General features: G+C 40.0%; 1 protein-coding gene across 1 annotated transcript; it reads left to right on the forward strand.

The window, feature by feature from the left end:
• The first annotated feature begins 1,846 nt into the window (after positions 1-1,846).
• On the forward strand, positions 1,847-9,040 carry spcs3 (signal peptidase complex subunit 3). The gene is made up of 5 exons (XM_061880881.1): positions 1,847-2,093; positions 2,793-2,866; positions 4,137-4,213; positions 4,731-4,846; positions 8,337-9,040. Exons 1-5 carry the CDS (start codon positions 1,951-1,953, stop codon positions 8,467-8,469), a joined length of 543 nt encoding a protein of 180 aa, XP_061736865.1. The 5' UTR covers positions 1,847-1,950; the 3' UTR covers positions 8,470-9,040.
• Positions 9,041-23,820: the final 14,780 nt, after the last annotated feature.

The following is a 23,820-nucleotide window of genomic DNA, read 5'->3' on the forward strand; positions in this document are numbered from 1 at the left end:
TTCCGCGATGTTTTCAACAGGACACTTTGCAGGAAATTTAAAATTGCAATTAAGTAAACTAAAAAGGCCGTATTGGCATGTGTTGCAATGTTAATATTTCATCATTGATATATAAACTATCAGACTGCGTGGTGCGTAGTAGTGGGTTTCAGTAGGCCTTTAAGTCTTTAAGCCCATCAACATCCAGGGCTGGGAGGTGCCAGTAGCGGGGCAGTACAAGTACCTGGGAGTCCACTTGAACAGCAGACTGGACTGCAAGGACAACTTCAATGCTGTATACAAGAAGGACATGAGCAGACTCTTTCCTGATAAAGCTTATGTCCTTTAATATGTGCAGCAAGCTGTTGGAGATCTTTTTTCAGTCTGTTGTGGCCAGTGCCCTGTACTTTGCAGTACTTTGTTGGGGGAGCAGCACCAGCAAAAGGGACTTAAACCAGATTGACAAACTGATCCGGAAAGCCGGCCAAACTATTGGCACGCACTTGGAGGCGTTTGTGTCAGTGAGGAACAGGAGGCAACAGGACAACCTGCTCACCATCATGGACAATCCTGCCCACCCACTCCACCAACAGGCTCCTTCAGCTTCATTCCCACAGTGTTCCATTGAAGAACTCCTTTATTCCACACTCCATCCAGCTGTATAATCACTCGCCATACAGCAATAGATGATATTTGTCTATTACCTGACACCTTCTATGTTAGATACCTCTCTTTGTTTATAATATATATTTTCTGCTGGATCTACTCTCTATTTTTATGCAGCAGCTGTTATATATACTGTACTATTGTACATGGCAATTGGGATGTGACATATATTGTGTATATTATATGAAAAAATAATATAGCAGTATATATTATATACTGTATACATATGTCAATATTTTTTATATTGCTACTATGGCACATTTTTAGTCTTTCTTTGTTGTCCTTTCCATCCTTACCCTTTCCATCCTTTGTAACTGAGCTACTGTGTGGAACAATTTCCCTTGTGGATCAATAATGTTTGTCGAAGTCTAATACAATAGTTGCCTATTAAAATGAATAACAATCCGGTTATCTTTAGTCATTTTCTACCATATTTGTTAGAACCGTCACGACTCAGCCCTTTGAGACACTAGTGATTTAGGGCTATATAAATAATCATTGAATGACGTCACTGTTTGGCTCCCTCTAGTGGTCGCTGATACGAATAAACAATTGTAACGTTTACATTCAAATTTATCGCTGATTTCGCATAAAAATACAGCAATCGATAACATTCATATGAAATAACTCTTATCACACATAGATTTGGACATGCATGTTGTATGTTTAAAAAAAATGTAGATGAATCCCACAGAACATTTAAATATTTTATAACAACGTGATGAGGTAGTGACTTGTCCAGGGTGTACCCCGCCTCCACCCGCAAATAGCTGATCGGCTCCAGCACTCCCCGCGACATTAAAGGGACAACCAGTAGATAATGGATGGATGGACTATAATAAAAGAGACCGTGTGGTGAATTAGTTAAAAGCCTCCTCGCCGCATGGTGGCAGACCTGCAACAAAAGATCGACCAAAAAAAAGACTTCCGCTTACTCATCGTTCAAAATGCACAAGGAATAATATTTTAATGTACACAACCGGAAGTATGTTTCACACCCCTCACCAGAGTAAAGGATCTGTTCTTTTTAATTTGGACATATTTGAAGGTATATACCCACTTAAAGCAAACTTTGTTCGTATTAATAAGAACAGCTACATTCAAAGAACTAAGAAACGTTGACAATACAGCAGAGGAAAACCCCACGTACCGTATTTGGTTTTATTTTGAAACACCTAGTAGGAAGTGTTTACGTTGCAATAGCGGTGATATTTTGACATGTGTTCAGTGACTCGCTGCAAACGCTCACAGTTGTGTTCACCAGTTTGACTATTTGACATTTTGTCTGGAAAACGGTTCAGAAAGATGAACACCGTCTTGTCGAGAGCGAACTCCCTTTTCGCCTTTTCTCTCAGCGTCATGGCAGCTTTAACATTTGGATGTTTCATCACCACGGCGTTTAAAGACAGAACAGTTCCTGTGGACGTCCGGGTTTCGAAAGTCATGCTGTAAGCCTTTTCTAAATGTTCCATTTCTTCACAATAACTTCATAGTAAATGTGATTTTCTTTCTAAACACCTGGACATAAAATGTCCCCATCATAGCTGACCAAACGTGTTTTAGATTATTGACTCAAAAGTGTTAATCATCATAGTAATAATGTGTTTTATGTGTAAAAGCACTTTACATTGAACAAACAACCTCAGTGTATTTAAAAAAAACTACAACCCTAGAACTTGGGCTGGGTGATATTGGCTTTTAATTAATATCGCGATATTTTTTATGCCATTTTGCGATATACGATATATATTACGATATTTTGCCTTGGCCTTGAATGAACACTTGATGCATATAATCACAGCAGTATGATGATTCTATGTGTCTACAATTGTTCCCCATACCCAAGTGTTACCAAAAACATACAACTTTGTCTAGAATTTAAAAAAAAAAAAAACTTTTTATTTTTCAATAAAGAAGGGTTCGGTGAATGCGCATATGAAACTGGTGGGGTTCGGTACCTCCAACAAGGTTAAGAACCACTGGTTTACTTGGACGTTGGAGTCTGCAATAAAGCTTGACGTATTCTCCTAATTGTTATCCATCCATCCATTTTCTACCGCTTATTCCCTTTCGGGGTCGCGGGGGGCGCTGGCGCCTATCTCAGCTACCTAATTGTTATTAAGCAGCCAATCTTTTCTGTCCCACAGGAAGAATGTTGATGACTTCACTGGACCCAGAGAGCGCAGTGATCTGGGTTTAATCCATTTTGACCTCTCAGCTGATATCCTTTGTCATAAACTCGCACCATTCCAGATTGGCACAGCATGTAGTATAATGAGGATGTTTTAAATGTTTCAGTTATATTATAGTAGACTGATGAAAATGGGTATTATGTCTAGAACGTATTTTGTATTAGACTTCCATCCCAATGCAAAATATTATTTATGAATTATGACACTAATACTCCCGTCCGAAGGCAAAACCCAGTAACTCAATTTTGGGCAAAACAGAGCTGATAATAATTTTGGAGTTCTTAGGTGATATGCTTTACATTAGTGTATGCGATATTGTAATTTGTTCCGTAAGTAAGCTGTTACGCGCATGGCAGGACCTAGCAACTACCACATAACCGCGTTGATAAAACAAAAAAACCTAGTATCTCAAGGGACCAATCGGAGCTTCTTTGTCAGTCGCCTTATTGTCTTTAATGAGACATTTGCACGAATGGGGGCCGACGGTCAACCTGATTATGTGATATTATGGCACGAGGGGATATTTGGAAGATTGGCCCAGGACGTTGCAAGCACCTTCATTAAATGTATTGTTCTTGATTCTTCCCCTTGCATACTCTTGGGCAGATAACTGTGGAGGTCAAAATAAAAACTGGATGCTGTACACGGCTCTTGCCCAATGTGCAAACGCAGAATGGGGCCCACCCGAGATTGTGATAAAATATCTGGAGAAAGGGCACACGTTCATGAGAGCAGATTCAATCCACGGCTCAATCGGCAAGAAAATTAAAGCTCAAGAAAACATCTATACGTTTGATGACTTTGTAAATCTTTGTAAGACAGCATAGAGATAGATTGGTTTTCCTTTGTTTTCTCAAAATCAGCTAGAAGTGAGTTACTAGGTTTTGCCTTTGGACGGGAGAATAGTAGTCTTATTCCCAACAATTGTCTTGCTGATAGTCTGTTGTCAATTTCAGTCCTGTTTACAATCTTGTTCCGGAGGTCCTCCGACACCTCTTTGATCTTGCCCATGGTGATGAGACCGGTTTGAATGGAAGATGCTGTTTCTGTGACAGGTGTCTTTTAACCGCATCATAAATTAAGATTAGGCATAGTTTCTTAAAAGGACAGGACAGATTTTTGTTTCATTGAAACGAAAGCAGTCTCTGGATGGTCAGAGAGAATGCCTGCTAATTGGAATACATTGATTTATAACCTATTCTTTATCTGTGAACTTAATTTTTGATAGCCGTTATATTGTCTTTTTGTAGAAATACTGTCAGAAATACCGTACTTGTACTTTTTCCTTAACTTTTGTACATTTGCAGCCTATTTTTGACTGGAACGTTAAACAGCTCTTTCTGTATTTGTCAGCGGAGTACACAACAAAAAGCAATGTAAGTTATTTTACCTCTTGAGAATTCCTCAGAATATGAAATTACTTATCTGAAGTGTGACTTGTTCTTGAGCGACAAAGCTCACAATGATGAAATGCTAATAATATCTTCACTAATCTCAAGATTGATAAAGTCTTAAAACTAGGTAAGTCTTGTTGTACTGATACCTGTGTGTATGGAGACAAGTCTTTGTTTTGTAATCATTTCTGTTATTAATTGTTGCCTCATAACCTAATAGCTGAGTTGGCAGAAGTTATGTGTGTAATGATATGTTGTTTTTTTTTGGTACATTTACCAATTTCACATGTTGTGTAAAGCATGTCATGTTGCTGCTATACAAGTATAAGTAGGAAGATCAGAGTCCCTAACACAGTGTTAATTGCTAAGAAGCAGGCTACTCTTGTTTAGCAAGTGTAACAACCTCCGCCTGAAAATGTTGACCATTTTTCAAGATAAAACATGCACCTGTCAAATGTACTACTGTGAATAAATGTATGTATGTGTGTGTATGTCTCAGTCTCTGAATCAGGTTGTACTCTGGGATAAGATTGTCCTTCGGGGTGAAAACAACAAACTGGACCTCAGAGACACCAAGTCAAAGTACTTCTTCTTCGATGATGGAAACGGGCTGAGGTAATCTGGCTTGTGTGCAGCTTTGTATCCAATATTTGTACAAATAGTGTGTCTAATTAATGCAAAACCTACCTTTTTAAAGATGAGCTGTACTTGTTTTTTGATTTTGCCTATCATTTAGAATCCATATATAAGACAAGAACACACGTCTGTTTTTTATGCATTCTAATTTGTAAAGTATGGAAAGTACGAGGTGGCTGACAATGAAGCTAGTGGGATTCATATATCGCACCCATAAAGCCCTCTAAAAAACATTCAAAAAATGCCAACGAGACCATTTACATGTCATAACCTGCATATTAACAAAGCGTTAGCTTTGACTCTTAGTGGCGCCGTGATCAGAGACGTAACTAGTAGCAGTGTCAAAAACAATCGCTTTTTTAATTAATTGCAATTCTTATTTGTAACAATTCGTAATCAATTAAAATAATAAATCTACTGTATTTCCTCGAATAGCCGCCGGGGCGCTAATTAATTTAAAACCTCTTCTCACTCCTGCGCTTATTCAAGGCTTGTGGTAAAAATAAAAAGGCGCTAATAATTTTAAAACTTCTTCTCTCCCCTGCGCTTACCAATGGCATGCAGTAAAAATTGAGTGTGATATAAAAAAAAAAATTTAAGAAAGAAAATTCTTCTGCGGCCGTGGGGACCACTGCTCCACAACATGTCATCGCGCCCACCTTTGCACCATGTTATCTGCATGCCGGTTGGACGCATGCATATCGCTGCTTCTCATACAAGATTGCCATGCATACTTGCTCAACAGCCATACCTTTTACACTGATGGTTGTGATATAAACAACTTTAACACTCTGTGATATAAACAACTTTAACACTCTTACTAATATGTGCCACACTCTGTGAACCCACACCAAACATATCTGGAGAACATTGGCTCTGTAACACATTATAAGCGCAACATAAGAATTACTCAGAATTCCACTGCATCCATGACTCTTGGCTATATTATACACGCTCCCCCCAACCCCGCCCACCTCAAACAGCAGGGGGAGGGGGGGTGGTTGGTGCTAGCTGGGTGTATAATATAGCCAAGAGTCATGGATGCATTGGAATTCTGGGTAATTCTTATGTTGCGTTTATAATGTGTTACAGAGCTAATGCTCTCCAGAAATGTGTTTGGTGTGGGTTGACAGAGTGTGGCGCATATTAGTAAGAGTGTTAAAGACAAGTTGTTTTATATCACAACCATCAGTGTGATCTGTATTTACTCTGTACACAGAGTAAAAGCAAAAAAAAAACTCCTCCGCCATTTTGGAAATGACAACAGGGGAAGCGTCACTCGTGACGTCACGACTTTGACCCGGCGGTAAACGTAAGCATGTGCTAATAAATTTGGGGTGTTAGTTTGACCCGGCAGTAATTCAGGGCATGCGCATATTACATTCCCGGCGACTATTCAAGGAAATACGGTATTTATAATAATAATTAAGGTCCTGAGTTGTCCTGGGTTCAATCCCGGGCTCGGGATCTTTCTGTGTGTAGTTTGCATGTTCTCCCTGTGACTGCGTGGGTTCCCTCCGGGTACTCCGGCTTCCTCCCACCTCCAAAGACATGCACCTGGGGATAGGTTGATTGGCAACACTAAATGGTCCCTAGTGTGTGAATGTGAGTGTGAATGTTGTCTGTCTATCTGTGTTGGGCCTGCGATAAGGTGGTGATTTGTCCAGTGTGTACACCGCCTTCCGCCCAAATACAGCTGAGATAGGCTCCAGCGACCCCAAACGGGACAAGCGGTAGAAAATGGATGGATAGATATGTATACATCTATGTATATGTATGTATTAGAGATGCGCGGTTTGCGGTCTCATCCACAGAGTCCGCGGATAAACCGCGGGTCGGGCGGGTGACATGACGAAAAAATAGATTTTAAATAGATTCGGGCGGGTGGCGGTTGAACCATTCGGAAATATTTAATATACATAGTTCAGAGATCGGCAACCTTTAACACTCAAAGAGCCATTTTGACCCGTGTCACAAAGTAAAGAAGACAAGAGGAGCCGCAAACATTCTCGCGAATATCTGCTGGCGGTCACCCAGATAACAAGAATAAGGGCGTGCTGCCTTCTACAACATATACAAACTGCCTGCCAGTCCAGCAACATGTTGTATGTGGCTTCCGCAGACACACACACACGACTGAAAGGCATACTGGGAGATACAGAGTACACTGATGACTATATTATACACCCAGCTAGCACCAAACCCCCACCCCCCTTCCCTCCCGTGCGTCGGTAAGGTGGGCGGGGTTGGGGGCGCGGGGGTGTAAAATATAGTCAGAAATAGTCATGGATGCAAAGGATTCTGTGTATTTGTTGTGTTGCGTTTGTTGTGTTACTGTGAGGATGTTCTCCCGAAATGTGTTTGTCATTCTTGTTTGGTGTGGCTTCACGGTGTGGCGCATATTAGTAAGAGTGTTAAAGTTGTTTATATTACAACCATCAGTGTACTCTGTATCACCCAGTATGCCTTGCAGTCGTGTGCGTGTGTCTGCGGAAGCTACATACAACATGTTGCTGGACTGGCAATCAGTTTGTACATGTTTTAGAATGCGTCAAAGGCAATGGCTTCATAGCACGCTCTTATTCTTGTTATCTGGATGAGCACCAGCAAATATTCGCGAGAATGGTTGTGGCTCCCATCGTCTTCTTTACTCTGTGAATTGGGTCAAAATAGCTCTTTGAGTGATAAAGGTTGCCGACCCCTGATATATATAAAAACGGGCGGGTGGCGGGCGATTGCAGTTTTGATAAGATGTTGGTTCGGGTGGATGACGACTTTAGTGATGCGGTTGCGGATGATATAATTGCCTATCCGCACATCTCTAGTATGTATGCATGTATGTATGTATGTGTATGTATACATATATATATATACATATATATATATATAAAATGTCCTGTTCAGCCAAATCATGATGTAGATGATCATATCTGCTGTACAGATACACTTCAAAAAAGAGAAATGTTGGCTATTTCTCTTTTTGCCTTATTTATATTTGACTGTATTAAATGTTTGGGTAGAATTTTTTTTTTTTTTTTAAATTATTTATATTAAGTAATATACAAATGTATCAGGGTTGTTTATTGTATGGAGGCATGTATATAATCATAGAACTGGCACCCAATGTAATTTAAAAAGTATTAATTTTTAATCGAGAATCGAATTTGAATCGAATTGTTAACCCTAAGAGTCAAATGGAACTATAATCGTGAGGTGCCCAAAGATTCAGGGTAGCTTCGAAAAGTCCTACCTAAGAGGATCTCCGAAAAGTTTCTTCTAAATCTACCCGGGTAGTTTTAGATGGTAACACAGGGGGAACTTGTGGGAAAGTTCCTGAAAAAGTTCCTGTGGTGCAAAAGGGCCTAAATTTAACGGTCACTTCGCCAGAAAAAAAAAACAGATCTTTGACATTTGTAATTTTGACTCGCATGTTCTGTTACTGACATTACTTTGATTTCTGGGTCACCAGGGCCAACAAGAACATCACTCTGACGCTGTCCTGGAATGTCGTTCCCAACGCTGGAATACTGCCGCTTGTAGTTGGAAGTGGATATGTCAGTCTTTCCTTTCCAGATAAATATGAGACGACAAAGAGCTATTAGAAGCAAAGAAAATACCTACTTCACTCCCAGGCTTTGTATAATGACAGGCATACTGGTAATGCATTTTTTACCTCTCACACACTCATGAATGGTGTTGGACTTATTACCAAAACAAGATAATATTAATACAAAACTCATAAAATATTGCATTGAATTGAAGTGGAATACAGGATATGTGTATTTGATTAGGTATTTGATGCAGGTTTTTCTCTGCTCACAAAAAAGGGGACACTCAGCAAGTTTTCCATGTTTAGTTATGAAAGCATCCAGTTTAATTTCCTCACACAGTTGTTTGTGTTTACAACTGAAGCACAGGCAGGAGGCCATCTTTTTACTTGGAGCATTATGAGACATCTTTTTAAACTTAAAGTTATTATGTTACAAACAATGTCAATACAAGCGAAAGAAAAGAAGAATTATCTTTTTAGATAAGAATGTTGTTTTCAAAAACTTCGGAATTGCGTTTATTTTATTAAACTGAAAACTGCCTGTGGTCTTATGTTACGTTCTTGTGAGCTGAGCAAAAACAATCAGAAACTTTTTTCACATTTGAAATACATATTGTCATTCATCTGGATCATTTTATTCCAAGACCGTTGAATCGATCGCAATTGAACTGTTCAGATTGTCTTAGAACAGTAGATCTCAAACTTATTTGACCAAGTACCACCTCAGAAAAGACTTGACTCTCCAAGTACTACCATTATGACCAACATTAAAATGCAGTAGCATAGTAGGCCTGGATATTCATTGAAAAACAAGTTTTATTTAACTACTATATAGTTATTATTTTTGGCCTTTTGAGTACCACTAGATCAGGGATCACGGGGGTGTGCTGCAAAGCGGTAGAAAATGGATGGATAGATCAGGGATGTCCAACTCGGCTGCAAAGCGGTAGGAAATGGATGGATGGATGGATAGATCAGGGATGTCCAACTCGTTTTCATTGTGGGCCACATCGCAGTTATGGCTGCCATCAGAGGGCCGCTTGTAACAGCGAATAATGTATGAATTTGCCTCTGGATTTAATTATTAATTATATATATTGTCTTAAGTAGACTGTCGAGTTTACAGTAAAACTTTCCATTTACAAAATTTTACTGTAAAATATTTTTTTATTTTTTACAGCATTTTACGGTAAATGGAAAAACAGTACAACTGTTTTTTTTGGGCGGGGGTTACGGAAAAAGCTGGCAGCTTAGATGCCGGAATTTTTGTGTTAAATTTACATTGGTTTTTAAAACATTATATTGTTAATGGAAAAATAGTCCAAGTTATTTTTTTATTCTGGCAATTTAGCTGCTAATTTTTGTACCGTAAAAACAAATGTACTGTCTTACAGTAATACAATGTTAAAAACAACAATCATAGATTTTACAGTCAAAAACTGGCAGCTCAATTAACAGAATTTTAATGCAAAAACAGTAGTATATTTTTTCAATTTACTGTAATATGCTGTAAAGAACAAAGTAAAATTTATTGTCATATTTTTTGCTGTAAATTTAAGTAGTTTTATTTAGACAAAAACATGTTTTGAAAGTATGATAGTATACTGCCGCGACCCCAAAAGGGAATAAGCGGTAGAAAATGGATGGGATGGATGGATAGTATACTGTAATATTTGTTGCAATATTGGATACAATTAAAGTTTTAAAGGTACAGTACATATATTTTTTCTGTCAAAATGAAAAAATCCATTACATTTAGTGAGAAAATATAAAGTACTTTATTGACACGTATCCTTTCCAGGTGTTTGCAGGCCGGGTAAAATGATGTCCCGGGCCAGATCTGGGCCCAGGCCTTGAGTTTGACACCCTTGCACTAGATGGACCTCATGTACCACAGTTCGAGAATAATTGTCTTAGAAGGTGTTCAACCTCTTATCTTAGCAGGCTTTAATTCCCAAAAACTAACCAGGATAGCTCTGATTCTGTTTCTAGGATTGTGCAGGGTTAAAAGATATGCCCCAACAACAAGGGTTTTACTAATTTATGGTGCAAATACAATGGAGTGAGGTCAATGTCATCATGTCATGTGGTTGTGATCACCCTCATTAGCACATTTCAATCAGTTGCAACAAATTTCAGAGCACAAAAAAAAAAGTGTTCCTGTCTACTTTGATATATTGGACATGGACATCGGAATACTTGGATCCTGCACTATAGTATCCCTTCAGACGGGAGCTGTCCTATTAAGTTTGAGCTTGAACTGATGAAACCTGCTTTGCTGAGAAGAGAAAAGTCTTCTAAAAAGTTTTTGTTATCCCTGGTTCTCAACCTTGAGGGCCGCCAAAAAAAAAAGTTTCTATATAGTATAAAGGATAAAAGTTTGATAATGAAAAGTATCTGAACCATTCCTACCTTTTTTACTTCTCTGATAATTTCCAGGCTCCCTTATTCAATCAGAAATATCCATCCGTCCATCCCCATTGTCCCCTCAAGCAACTAAAATGTGTCAAACATGTCCAACTAAGTGTGGAGAGTGTTTTGCATGTATGGCCCTGGCAAATGGGTTAAATGGGTGTATTTTTAAATTGTGTATGGCACTATTAGACATGTTTTATAATGTCCACATAGTTCAGTTAGCAAGTTGTTTTTTGTATCACACATTTTATGAAGTTGTGTGTTTTTCTATCACATAATTTAGCGTTCTGTGTTTGTTTTCGGTTAATTAGACCATGTGATTAAAAGTTTGTCCACATTAGTAGCTATATATAGAGTCTGTGCACTATCACTGATTGTAATACACGTGATTGGATTCAAATGAATGAATAATTACGTGTATGCATAATCATTTTGTTATGGAGGATACTGGGGGAAGTGTGTGTGGCCCTAGCCGGCTGTGGGCCCTTGGAATTGTCAGCTGTCCCCGCTATACAACGGCCCTGTCCACAACACATCTCATCTGCTTGTGTTAAAGTTAAAGCACCAATTATTGTCACACACACTCTAGGTATGGTGAAATGTGTTCTCTGCATTTGACCCATCCCCTGGTTCACCCCTTGGGAGGTGAGGGGAGCAGTGAGCAGCAGCGGTGGCCGCGCCCGGGAATAATTTTTGGTGATTTAACCCCCAATTCCAACCCTTGATGCTGAGTGCCAAGCAGGGAGGTTATAAAAAAAGTAAAGGTTTTAGAAATGTACTCGCTCAAGCAAACCATACTTACTTGAGTGATACATTTAAACAATTATAATGCTTTGAGTTAAAATACTGGTAAAAAATTGCCCAAACATTTTGTTTCACCAGTAAATATGAGGAGTTTTGCATTTAATTAATGAAGATTGTATTGAACTGTGTTTATGACACAAAAAGCACCCACTATGGTGGTAAAAAAAAGTGTAAAACATAAAAAAATAATTGAAAGAAAATTATTACTGAACTAGATTAAGAAATTCCAGAAGGAATTGTGTGTGAATGCTCCAATGCTGAAAAGGCTGAATATTTTGAAGTTCGAACAGTTTGAGTCAGATGGAAAAATGTGTGGAATTGTGTAACTTTGAAGAATGTCCCATTGATTTCAATGGGAATTTCTCCAAAATTGGGAATTTCGGGTAAAGCAGGATTATTTTTTTTTAAATGGTTAAAAAAAACAAAAAACCTTGAATGGTCTGAATAAGTTGAAATGGTTGGTGTTGAAATGTTTAAAATCGGTCAGACAGGGCATTTTGTTAATGCTTTGGAACATTCATACAGATGTTGAATTGAGAAATGTATTACGTAATTCCTAGAATTTCGAGAAAACCAGGAATTTTCTTCGAAAAACAACTTTGTTTTTGTCCTGATTAAGAAGAATGTTTGGACGGTAGAACGATTGAAGTGGGTTAAAGAATGTAGAGGGAGTTTTCGCCCGAAGAAAGGGTCAAAAAATGGTTTGAAAAAACGGGAATTCTGAGAAATCTTGGAATTTTTTTTAACTTGAAAAAAAATGGTAGTTTGAATGTCCAGGATGAGTGGAATGGTTTGAGTTGTGAAAGTTTGAAAAATAGCCAATTCATTTTGAATGGGAAAAAAAAATATATATATATATATATATATTTATATTTATATTTATATTAAGGTTTATTTGAAATAAGGACAGATACAAAAAAACATAGACATCTGAAACACTTTTCCAATGTATCCATCATAGTGTTTGTAGCCAAAGCTAATTTACAACACTTGTCCCCAACAACACAGATCCATCATTAAAACAGGGAAATAAAAATAATAAGCCAATAATGAGTCTATAATAATGATAATAGAAATAACATAGACAAAGTGAAACTTCATAAAAAACAATAATAATAATAACACATAGTGCAGACTAGATAAAAACCAATTAGTAAAAATTAGTAAAAACTAAACATGGGAACATGATTGCTGCTCAACTCGCCATAATTTTGTTTGTTTTTTGAAAGTGACAAGTGCAGATATACTTTTCAAAGTGTCAGGTAAAGAGTTGCATAGTTGTGGTCCTTTTATTGAAAAGACAGTCTGGGCAAAAGATGTTCTACGGAATGGAACGCAACAGTTGCCTTTTGACATTGCTCTGGTGGTAGATCTGGTACCACTTTGCAGTCTTGTAATTGCCTTGCAGAGCAATTGGGGAGCAGAGTTATCCAAGCATTTAAAAACCAGTTTGTATGTAACAAAATAAAATTGGTAAAACTTAAAATATTGTATTTGGTTAAAATTTGGCAGTTATAAAGACACTCAATGGTCTTGACTGATGACTGGAGTCTCCAACAAAAAGTGCTATTCGGACCGAGAAAACGACAATTTCCCCATTAATTTGAGCGAGGATGAAAGATTCGTGTTTGACGGACTAGAAAAAAGAAAATTGCATTGGGACGGATTCCGATGTTTTTAGACACATTTACTAGGATAATTCTGGGAAATCCCTTATCTTTCTATTGTGTTGCTAGTGTTTTAGTGAGTTAAATAGTACCTGATAGTCGGAAGGGTGTCTCCACGGGTGTCTTGACGCCAGTGTCTCAGGGAAGTCGACGGCAGCTTTATGGACGGCACAAGCTCAGCTGATCTCCGGTAAGAAGCGGCTTTTTACCACAATTTTCTCACTGAAACCTGCCGGATGACATTCGGTAGGATCCATGTTCCCTTGACCGCTCTGATCCATAGTAAAGTTTCACCTCCGGGAATTTTAAACAAGGAATCACCATGTGTTTGTGTGGCTAAAGGCTAAAGTTTCCCAACTCCAACTTTATACTTTGACTTCTCCATTATTAATTGAACAAATGGCAAAAGCTTCAGCAACAAAATACTATATAATTATGCGGTTAAAGCAGACGACTTTTAGCTGTGTGTGTGCGCAGCGCTCATATTTCCTAACAGTCCATGACGTCACGCGTACATGTCATCATTACGCAACGTTTTCAAGAAGAAACTCCAAGGAAATTTAAAATTGCAATTTAGTAAACTAAAAAGGCCGTATTGGCATGTGTTGCAATGTTAATATTTCATCATTGATGTATAAACTATCAGACTGCGTGGTGGGTAGTGTGGGTTTCAATAGGCCTTTAAGTCATAACTCAAATGTTGGTTTTCAGCTCGACAGGTAGTCTCCATTCGAGGATAGGGCTCTAACTTATTCATTCTGAAGTCCCAAATAGAGCCTTTTTTTCTACGAGATGTGATCCAATCCAACTGGGACTATCAAAATGAGGGTCCTTATCTTATGTGCTCAAACTGAAATACCACTACTTAATTAAACTTGGTGGTATGAAGTACCAAAACACGATAGTTAATCAATTCACTTCATGATCAATAAGTAAAGCTCCGTCAAAAAGATAATAAAACAACCCTTACATACATCAGTAACATACATTTTCCAAAATAATTCAACAGTAGTGAAGTGAAGTGAATTATGGTAAATGGGTTGTACTTGTATAGCGCTTTTCTACCTTCAAGGTACTCAAAGTGCTTTGACACTACTTCCACATTTACCCATTCACACACACATTCACACACTGATGGAGGGAGCTGCCGTGCAAGGCGCTAACCAGCACCCATCAGGAGCAAGGGTGAAGTGTCTTGCTCAAGGACACAACGGACGTGACGAGGTTTGCACTTGGTGGGGATTGAACCAGGGACCCTCGGGTTGCACACGGCCACTCTCCCAACTGCGCCACGCTGTTGAATTTATATAGCACTTTTCTCTAGTGATTTAAAGCACTTTTACATGTTGAAACCCAATATTTTAGTTACATTTAAACCAGTGTGGGTGGCACTGGGAGCAAGCAGGTTAGTTAGTAAAGTGTCTTGCCCAAAGACAAAATGGCACTGACTAGGATGGCGGAAGAAGGAATTGGACCTGGAACCCTAAAGTTGATGGTACAGCCACTCCACCAACCGAGCTGTACCGCCCCAGTAGATTAACCCAAGTTATTTTTGGACTTCCAATATCGTTTTTAAACTGGGTGAAAAGCGACCTAACGAAGTGCAAGCGATATGTGAGGCTAATGGAACACCCAGCAGGCACTAGGCATCGCAGGGACTTCTTGAGTTAGGTCCTGACGTTAAGCAACTCAGACCTAACTTTGGAACAACATGCTCTTGACATTTAGTCAATGTTGGGTTCTGACGTTGACTTGACAATTGACTTTTGATCATTCTCTTAACCAAAATTCTACAAGACATTTTTTTTTATTACCTTTAATGTCAGGTTGTGACTGATTTAAATATTGAAACTCGGTCATTTCCCAACCAACGTGGATACAACGTTAGACATCAACGTCTCAATATAAAAATACAAAGATTCATGGTAGCTTAGAGGACAAGTATGTACAGTATAATCAACTTTGTATCACTGTCATGGGCCTACTGGGCATACATTTATATGCCAAAATATATCTTGTGGTGTAGCCGAGAAGTCAATTCTAGGACCCAAACTGTTTCATCCACATATTAAGGATCTGTCAAAACTATAGCGGGATTAACGATTAATGAATTGATTAAAGGGGAACATTATCCCCAGACCTATGTAAGCGTCAATATATACCTTGATGTTGCAGAAAAACGACCGTATATTTTTTTAACCGATTTCCAAACTCTAAATGGGTGAATACTGGCGAATTAAACGCCTTTCTGTTTATCCCTCTCTGAGCGACGACGTCAGAACGTGACGTCACATCGCTACTCAACGCCATGTTTCCCTACCACATCACACGCATCTAGTCAAATCAGCTCTGTTATTTTCCGTTTTTTCGACTGTTTTCCGGTACCTTGGAAACATCATGCCTCGTCGGTGTGTTGTCGGAGGGTGTAACAACACTATCAGGGACGGATTCAAGTTGATTTACGTTGAATGTGCATCGATAAGCACGGCATGCTAATCGATGCTAACATGCAATTTAGGCTAGCTTTGTACATATTGCAGAATTATGCCTCATTTGTAGCTATATTTACATCCAGCCTTTCCTTCCACCCACATTTAATGCCAAACAAACACTTAGCAATCGACGGATTTAAGTTGCTCCAGTTTTAAAAGATGTGAAGTCCCTCGTTTGGTTTTTACCCGTGATGCTACGACAGAGATGGCACAGATGACAAGAATGTTTGGATATCCTGCAACACTCAAAGCAGATGCATTCCTAACGATAAAGTCAAATAAATCATAAAGGTGAGTTTTGTTGATGTTATTGACTTCTGTGCTAATCAGACGTATTTGGTCGCGGCATGACTGCCAGCTAATCGATGCTAACATGCTATTTAGGCTAGCTACCGCTTATTCCCTTTCGGGGTCGCGGGGGGCGCTGGCGCCTATCTCAGCTACAATCGGTCGGAAGGCGGTGTACACCCTGGAGAAGTCGCCACCTCATCGCAGGGCCAGCACAGATAGACAGACAACATTCACACTCACATGCACACACTAGGGCCCATTTAGTGTTGCCAATCAACCTATCCCCAGGTGCATGTCTTTGGAGGTGGGAGGAAGCCGCAGTAACCGGAGGGAACCCACGCATTCACGGGGAGAACATGCAAACTCCACACGGAAAGATCTCGAGCCTGGATTTGAACCCAGGACTGCAGGAACTTCGTATTGTGAGGCAGACGCACTAACCCCTCTGCCACCCTGTATGTACATATGAAACTATATTTACATCCAGCGTTTCCTTCCACCCACATTTAATGCGAAACAAACACTTACAAATCGACGGATTTAAGTTGATCCAGTGTCAATGCGAAAGTCCTGATCGGATGGTCCGCACATTTTACCGGCGATGCTAACGCAGACATGCGTGGCCGAATAGCGTCAATAGCTATTCGCTCAATAGCTTTAGTTTCTTTTTCAATTTCGTTTTCACTATCTGCCTCCATACTCCAACCATCTGTTTCAACACATGCGTAATCTGTTGAATCGCTTAAACCGCTGAAATCAAGAGTCTGAATCCGAGCTAATGTCGCTATATCTTGCTGTGCTATTCGCCATTGTTTGTATTGGAATCGCTATGTGACGTCACAGGGAAATGGACAGTGGCTTCGCAGATGGCGAAAATCAAGCACTTTAAAGCATTTTTTAGGGATATTCCGGGACAGGTAAAGTTTTGAAAAAAACTTCGAAAAATAAAATAAGCCACTGGGAACTGATTTTTATTGGTTTTAACCCTTCTGAAATTGTGATAATGTTCCCATTTAACATGGACCCCGACTTAAACAAGTTGAAAAACTTATTTGGGTGCTACCATTTAGTGGTTAAAGTTTCAATCAATCAACGTGCATACGTTCTGTTAGAACCTCAGTCCAATACCGCACAGGGGAAAGCAGTGACGTTCCAACTGATGCAGATTCATGAATAGCGAGCAGAAATTAACAAAGAAAAGTGCAGATTGAAAGGCAAGTTTAGCTTCAAAGCCCTGGCTGGTCCCTCTCTTAACAAGACCAAAGTTATTGCCATCTACTGTCGCTGTCGCTGTGAGTTCAGTTACCAACAGAGTAAATGGAGGCACTTCTTAACTGCTAGCGGCTAGCTGGGCCCTCCTACTCTTCGTTAAAGGCTGATCATGCTGGAAAGTTTATGATGGACTGTTGTATATTTGTTGGTCGGGTGATGAGCCAAGAAGACGCCAAAGAGGAATCGTTGAACAAAAAGCTTTATTTGTTTCAGCGAGCCTCAGACTGAAACTGCAGCTTCCAGGAGAAAGAGTATGGGCCTGATTTCTCTTCTGATGTACTCTCGGACCACTGTCCTTAAATACCTTTTTCATGAAGACCCCCACTCTTAACTCTAGCCTTTGAGTCGGCCGGTCTGGACAAAGCCAGATTTGTTGCTTGACTCAAACCCTGATCAGTGTGAGTCGGGTGATCTCCGGCCCTTATCCTCTATTCCTACTTGTGAGGGCTTCCTACCAGATGTCGTTATTGTGTTTAGACTTCCTCCTAAAATCCAACTGCTGCTATCCTTTTAAGTTCCCAATGTCCTGGGTGCAAGTGCCACCACTCCCTGAACGAGCTGTGATGGACTTCTGCACCATAAGCAATGTAAAGGCATATTTCCTTAATAGGACAATCCTCTAAAGCAGGGGTGTCAAACTCAAATACAGAGTGGGCCAAAATTTAAAACTGAACAAAGCCACGGGCCAAGGTGGAACAAAGTAACCTTTTAATAGGGACCCAAACAAGTTTTGCATTGAATATTGAACAAGCAAGGCTTATATAAATTTATAGTGACATGCAAAATCGAGTTTCAAATGATAATAACAATAATAAAAAAATATCAATGGCATATCAAATATAATTTAAATACGAATTGAATGCCTCTTTTCTATCTGCAGCCTTCTGGGGTAAATATGCAAAAATAAACTTTTTCCACAGGCTAATAATAAATTTGAAAGTAAAATAACAATAAGGAATGAATCAAACATTCAAACCTTGAAGTAGCAAGAGAAAGTGATTGAATAAAACGTTAATTATTGCTCAGTTTGCTACACTGATTTGCTTTAACAACGTTCATACAACCTAATAGTGCAAAATCAACTTTCAAAAAACAAACGAAAAAACATCACAGAAATAACATTTAAATAAAAAATGTAATGCCTCTTTTGTATTTGCAGCCTTCTGAAGTAAATATCAACATTAACTTTTTCCACTCGCTAATAAATTTGAAAATAAGATAATGAGATGGTCGGGGTTGGGGGGTGGCGGGGTTTGGTGGTAGCGGGTGTGGATATTGTAGCGTCCCGCAAGAGTTAGTGCTGCAAGGGTTTCTGGGTATTTGTTCTGTTGTGTTCATGTTGTGTTTCAGTGCGGTTGTTCTCCCGAATTGTGTTTGTCATTCTTGTTTGGTGAGGGTTCACATTGTGGCGCATATTTGTAACAGTGATAAAGTTGTTTATACGGCCACCCTCAGTGTGACCTGTATGGCTGTTGATCAAATATGCCTTGGATTCACTTTTGTGTGTGTGTGTGTACAAGCGGCATTTACTATGTGACTTGGCCGGCGCGCTGTATGTATAGAGGGAAAGCGGACGTAACGACAGGTTGTGGAGAACGCTAAAGGCAGTGCCTTTAAGGCACGACCCCAATATTGTTGTCCAGGGAGAAATTCTGGAGAATGCTTGTCCCGGGAGATTTTCGGGAGGGCCACTGAACTTTGGGAGTCTCCCGGGACAATCATTAGGGTTGGCAAGTATGAGTATAAGCAGTGAATGCGGCGTTACAGTGTATAATACCGGGGGCTAGCTCTAATGTTAATTTGATATTGCCTCAAGGGCCAAATGAAATTACACGGCGGGCCAAATTTGGCCCGCGGGCCAGAGTTTGACACCCACGCTCTAAAGGATTCTGTGACCAAATACAAATACATGCTAGTTCACAATCATATAAGAAAATGCTACCCAGTATAATTCACCACAGGACAACTACACAACCAACATGCTTTCAAAGGCAATCGCTTAATGGGTTGAAATTTCCCGATTAATAATGTGGAAGACAATGGGGCTGCCGGAATTAATTGGATGCTTCGACACTCATGAAGACTGAGGAGGCACTTTGCTAACATGGTGGCACACTTAGCAGAGCTGAAGATGTTACTGGCACACTGCAGGTAGTTTATTATTGTCATTTATAATAGGGATTTTTTTAAAAGTGAGAAGATATGTATACACACACAATCTCACAAATGTGATAAATGGCTTACACTTGTAGCGCGCTTGTTGTGACGGGTGATGAGCCAAGAAGACGCCGACCTGGAATCGTCAAACAAAAAGCTTTATTTGTTTCAGCGAGCCTCAAACTTGAACTGCAGCTTCCAGGAGAAAGAGTATGCGCCTGATTACTTTTCTGCTGTACTCTTGGACCACTGTCCTTAAATACCTTTTACACAAAGATCCCCACTCTTCTTAACGCTAACCTTGGAGCCAACTAGTCTGGACAAAGCCCAATTTGTTGCTTGGCCAGTCAATCTATTTCCCCTGATCGGTTTGAGTTGGGTGGCCTTTGATTCCTATCCTCTACTCCTACTTGTGGGGGCTTCCTACCAGATGTTGCTAATGCCTTTACACTTCCTCCTAAAATCCCAACCTGCATTCCTGTAGGATTCCAATTTCCTGGGGGCAAAAGCCACCACTCTCTATAGAGCTTGCGATGGACATGTGCACTTTTGAAGCTATCTATGTCCTTAGTAGAATAATGTTCGAAAGGATTCATTGACCATATCCAAATATATGCTAGCTCACAATCATTTAAGAAAACGGTGCAAGGTATAATTTACCACACACTTTTCTACCTTCAAGGTACTCAGCGCTTTAAAACTATTTCGACATTCACACACACATTCATACGCTGATGGTGGGAGCAAGGGTGAAGTGTCTTGCTCTAGGACACTAGGGTGGCGAAGCAAGGGATCGAACCGCTCTACCAACTCAGCCACGCCGTACCGGTATGAGTATGACATGTACGATCTCTCTGACATTTGTGAGAGAGATTGGGAGTGTTGTGTCCTTAAAAGAGTGTTTACTTTTGTGTTGAGCTGTTTAAAAAAGTTTAATAAACATTTGCACAAAGCGAATTGTCCAGTCCTATGTTGATATTATTAAAGACTCGAAAATGTTTTGTTCAAGATACACTTCTAAACTTCTATCTAATTAAAGGCCTACTGAAACCAACAACTACCGACCACGCAGTCAATCAATCAATCAATCAATCAATGTTTATTTATATAGCCCCAAATCACAAATGTCTCAAAGGACTGCACAAATCATTACTACTACAACATCCTCGGAAGAACCCACAAAAGGGCAAGGAAAACTCACACCCAGTGGGCAGGGAGAATTAACATCCAGTGGGAAGCTAGTGACAATACTGACTATGAGAAACCTTGGAGAGGACCTCAGATGTGGGCAACCCCCCCCCCCCTCTAGGGGACCAAAAGCAATGGATGTCGAGCGGGTCTAACATGATACTGTGAAACCTTCTCAAGCGGAGGCGGATCAGCAGCGTAGACATGTCCCCAACCGATACAGGCGAGTGGTCCATCCTGGGTCCCGACAAGCGGTCCATCCTGGGTCTCGACTCTGGACAGCCAGTACTTCATCCATGGTCATCGGACCAGACCCCCTCCACAAGGGAGGGGGGGACATAGGAGAAAAAAGAAAAGAAGCGGCAGATCAACTGGTCTAAAAAGAAGGTCTATTTAAAGGCTAGAGTATACAAATGAGTATTAAGGTGAGACTTAAATGCTTCTACTGAGGTAGCATCTCAAACTGTTACCGGGAGGGCATTCCAGAGTACTGGAGCCTGAACGGAAAACGCTCTATAGCCCGCAGACTTTTTTGGGGCTTTAGGAATCACTAATAAGCCGGAGTCTTTTGAACGCAGATTTCTTGCCGGGACATATGGTACAATACAATCGGCAAGATAGGATGGAGCTAGACCGTGTAGTATTTTATACGTAAGTAGTAAAACCTTAAAGTCACATCTTAAGTGCACAGGAAGCCAGTGCAGGTGAGCCAGTACAGGCGTAATATGATCAAACTTTCTTGTTCTTGTCAAAAGTCTAGCAGCCGCATTTTGTACCAACTGTAATCTTTTAATGCTAGACATGGGGAGACCCGAAAATAATACGTTACAGTAATCGAGACGAGACGTAACAAACGCATGGATAATGATCTCGGCGTCTTTAGTGGACAAAATGGAGCGAATTTTAGCAATATTATGGAGATGAAAGAAGGCCGTTTTAGTAACGCTTTTAATGTGTGCCTCAAAGGAGAGAGTTGGGTCGAAGATAATACCCAGATTTTTTACCGAGTCACCTTGTTTTATTATTTGGTTGTCAAATGTTAAAGTTGTATTATTAAATAGAGGTCGGTGTCTAGCAGGACCGATAATCAGCATTTCCGTTTTTTTGGCGTTAAGTTGCAAAAAATTAGAGGCCATCCATTGTTTAATTTCATTAAGACACGCTTCCAACTGACTGCAGTCCGGCGTGTTGGTCAGCTTTAGGGGCATGTAGAGTTGGGTGTCATCAGCATAACAGTGAAAGCTAATACCGTATTTGCGTATGACGTCACCCAGCGGCAGCATGTAGATGCTGAAGAGTACAGGGCCAAGGACCGAACCCTGGGGAACTCCACACATTACCTTAACATAGTCCGAGGTCATACTGTTATGGGAGACGCACTGCACCCTGTCAGTAAGATAAGAGTTAAACCAAGACAGGGCTGAGTCTGACATACCACTTCGTGTTTTGATACGTTCTAATAAAATATTATGATCGACGGTATCGAAAGCAGCGCTAAGATCGAGGAGCAGCAACATAGATGACGCATCAGAATCCATCGTTAGCAATAGATCATAAGTCAATTTTGCGAGGGCTGTCTCAGTAGAGTGATTTGCCCTGAAACCGGATTGAAAGGTTTCACATAGATTGTTAAACGCTAAGTGTTCATTTAGCTGCTCTGCAACAATTTTTTCGAGGATTTTCGAAATAAAGGGAAGGTGAGACACCGGTCGGTAGTTTACCATGAGGTCAGGATCGAGGATAGGTCTTTTAAGGAGAGGATGAATAACCGCTTTTTTGAATGCTAGGGGAACAGTGCCCGAAGAAAATGATACGTTTATAATATTTAGCACTGATGGACCTAATAATACAAAGAGTTCCTTGATCAGTTTCCCAGGAAGTGGGTCAAGTAAACATGTTGTTTGTTTTATTCCATTTACACGTTGTAACAATTCTTCTAATGTTATTTCATCAAAACGAGAGAAACTATTTTGGAGGGCAGTATCCGCCGTATATACAGTCGTATCAGTGTTAATAGAACCCCGTTGTAGCTGGGACGCATTGTCTTTAATCTCCTTTCTAATAAGTTCAATTTTCTTATTAAAGAACTTCATAAAGTCATCTGCCGAATGGGTGGAGCTACTGGAATGAGTCCCTTGTTGGGTTAGCGATGCTACTGTACTAAACAAAAATTTTGGATCGTTTTTATTAATGCAGATGAGATTTGAGTAATATTTAGTTTTAGCTAAGGTAAGCATGCGTTTATAAGTTATTAAACTATCACTCCATGCTTGATGGTGCACCTCAAGTTTAGTCGTGCGCCATTTGCGTTCCAGCTTTCTACATAATAATTTCTGAGCTCTAGTTTCTTCAGTAAACCATGGCGTACGCCTTTTTGGAGCTTTTTTTAACTTCAGCGGTGCTATACTATCAATGGTTTTGCGCAGGGCGTTGTTAAAGTTGTTAGTGAGGTTATCAATAGAGCCCACATACTTTGGGAACGGTGCCATTACCGAGGGCAGTAGGTCATCAAAAGTCGTCGTTGTGGCAGCATTAATGTTGCGGCTGCTATAGCAGTTATTATAATTATTAGCTTGCCGAACATGAGTCTGAACTTCGAATTTTATAAGGTAATGATCGGACATTACTTTAGTATACGGGAGTATCATAACTTTGGAAACGGTGATACCTCTGACAAGCACTAAGTCTATCGTATTACCGCTGCGATGCGTCGGTTCATTTATTATTTGTGTAAGACCACAGCTATCAATTATAGTCTGGAGCGCCACGCACGGTGGGTCCAATGGGGTATTCATATGGATATTAAAGTCCCCCATTATAATTATATTATCGGCGTGTGTCACTAGATCAGCAACAAACTCTGAGAATTCACTAATAAAGTCCGAATAGGGCCCTAGGGGGGCGGTAGATAACGGCCAGGCACAGAGGCAGCGGCGTGGCAGACTTCACAGAAAGCACCTCAAACGATTTATATTTATTATTTAAGTTAGGACTAAAGTTAAAGTTTTCGTTGTATATTAGTGCGACCGCCCCTCCCCTTTTAAGGGAATGGGCAATATGCGCATTCGTATAGTTAGGAGGGGATGCCTCATTTATCGCAAAAAAGTCGTCTGGTTT

Source organism: Nerophis ophidion, linkage group LG20 (assembly GCF_033978795.1).
Source record: "Nerophis ophidion isolate RoL-2023_Sa linkage group LG20, RoL_Noph_v1.0, whole genome shotgun sequence".
NCBI lineage: Eukaryota > Metazoa > Chordata > Actinopteri > Syngnathiformes > Syngnathidae > Nerophis > Nerophis ophidion.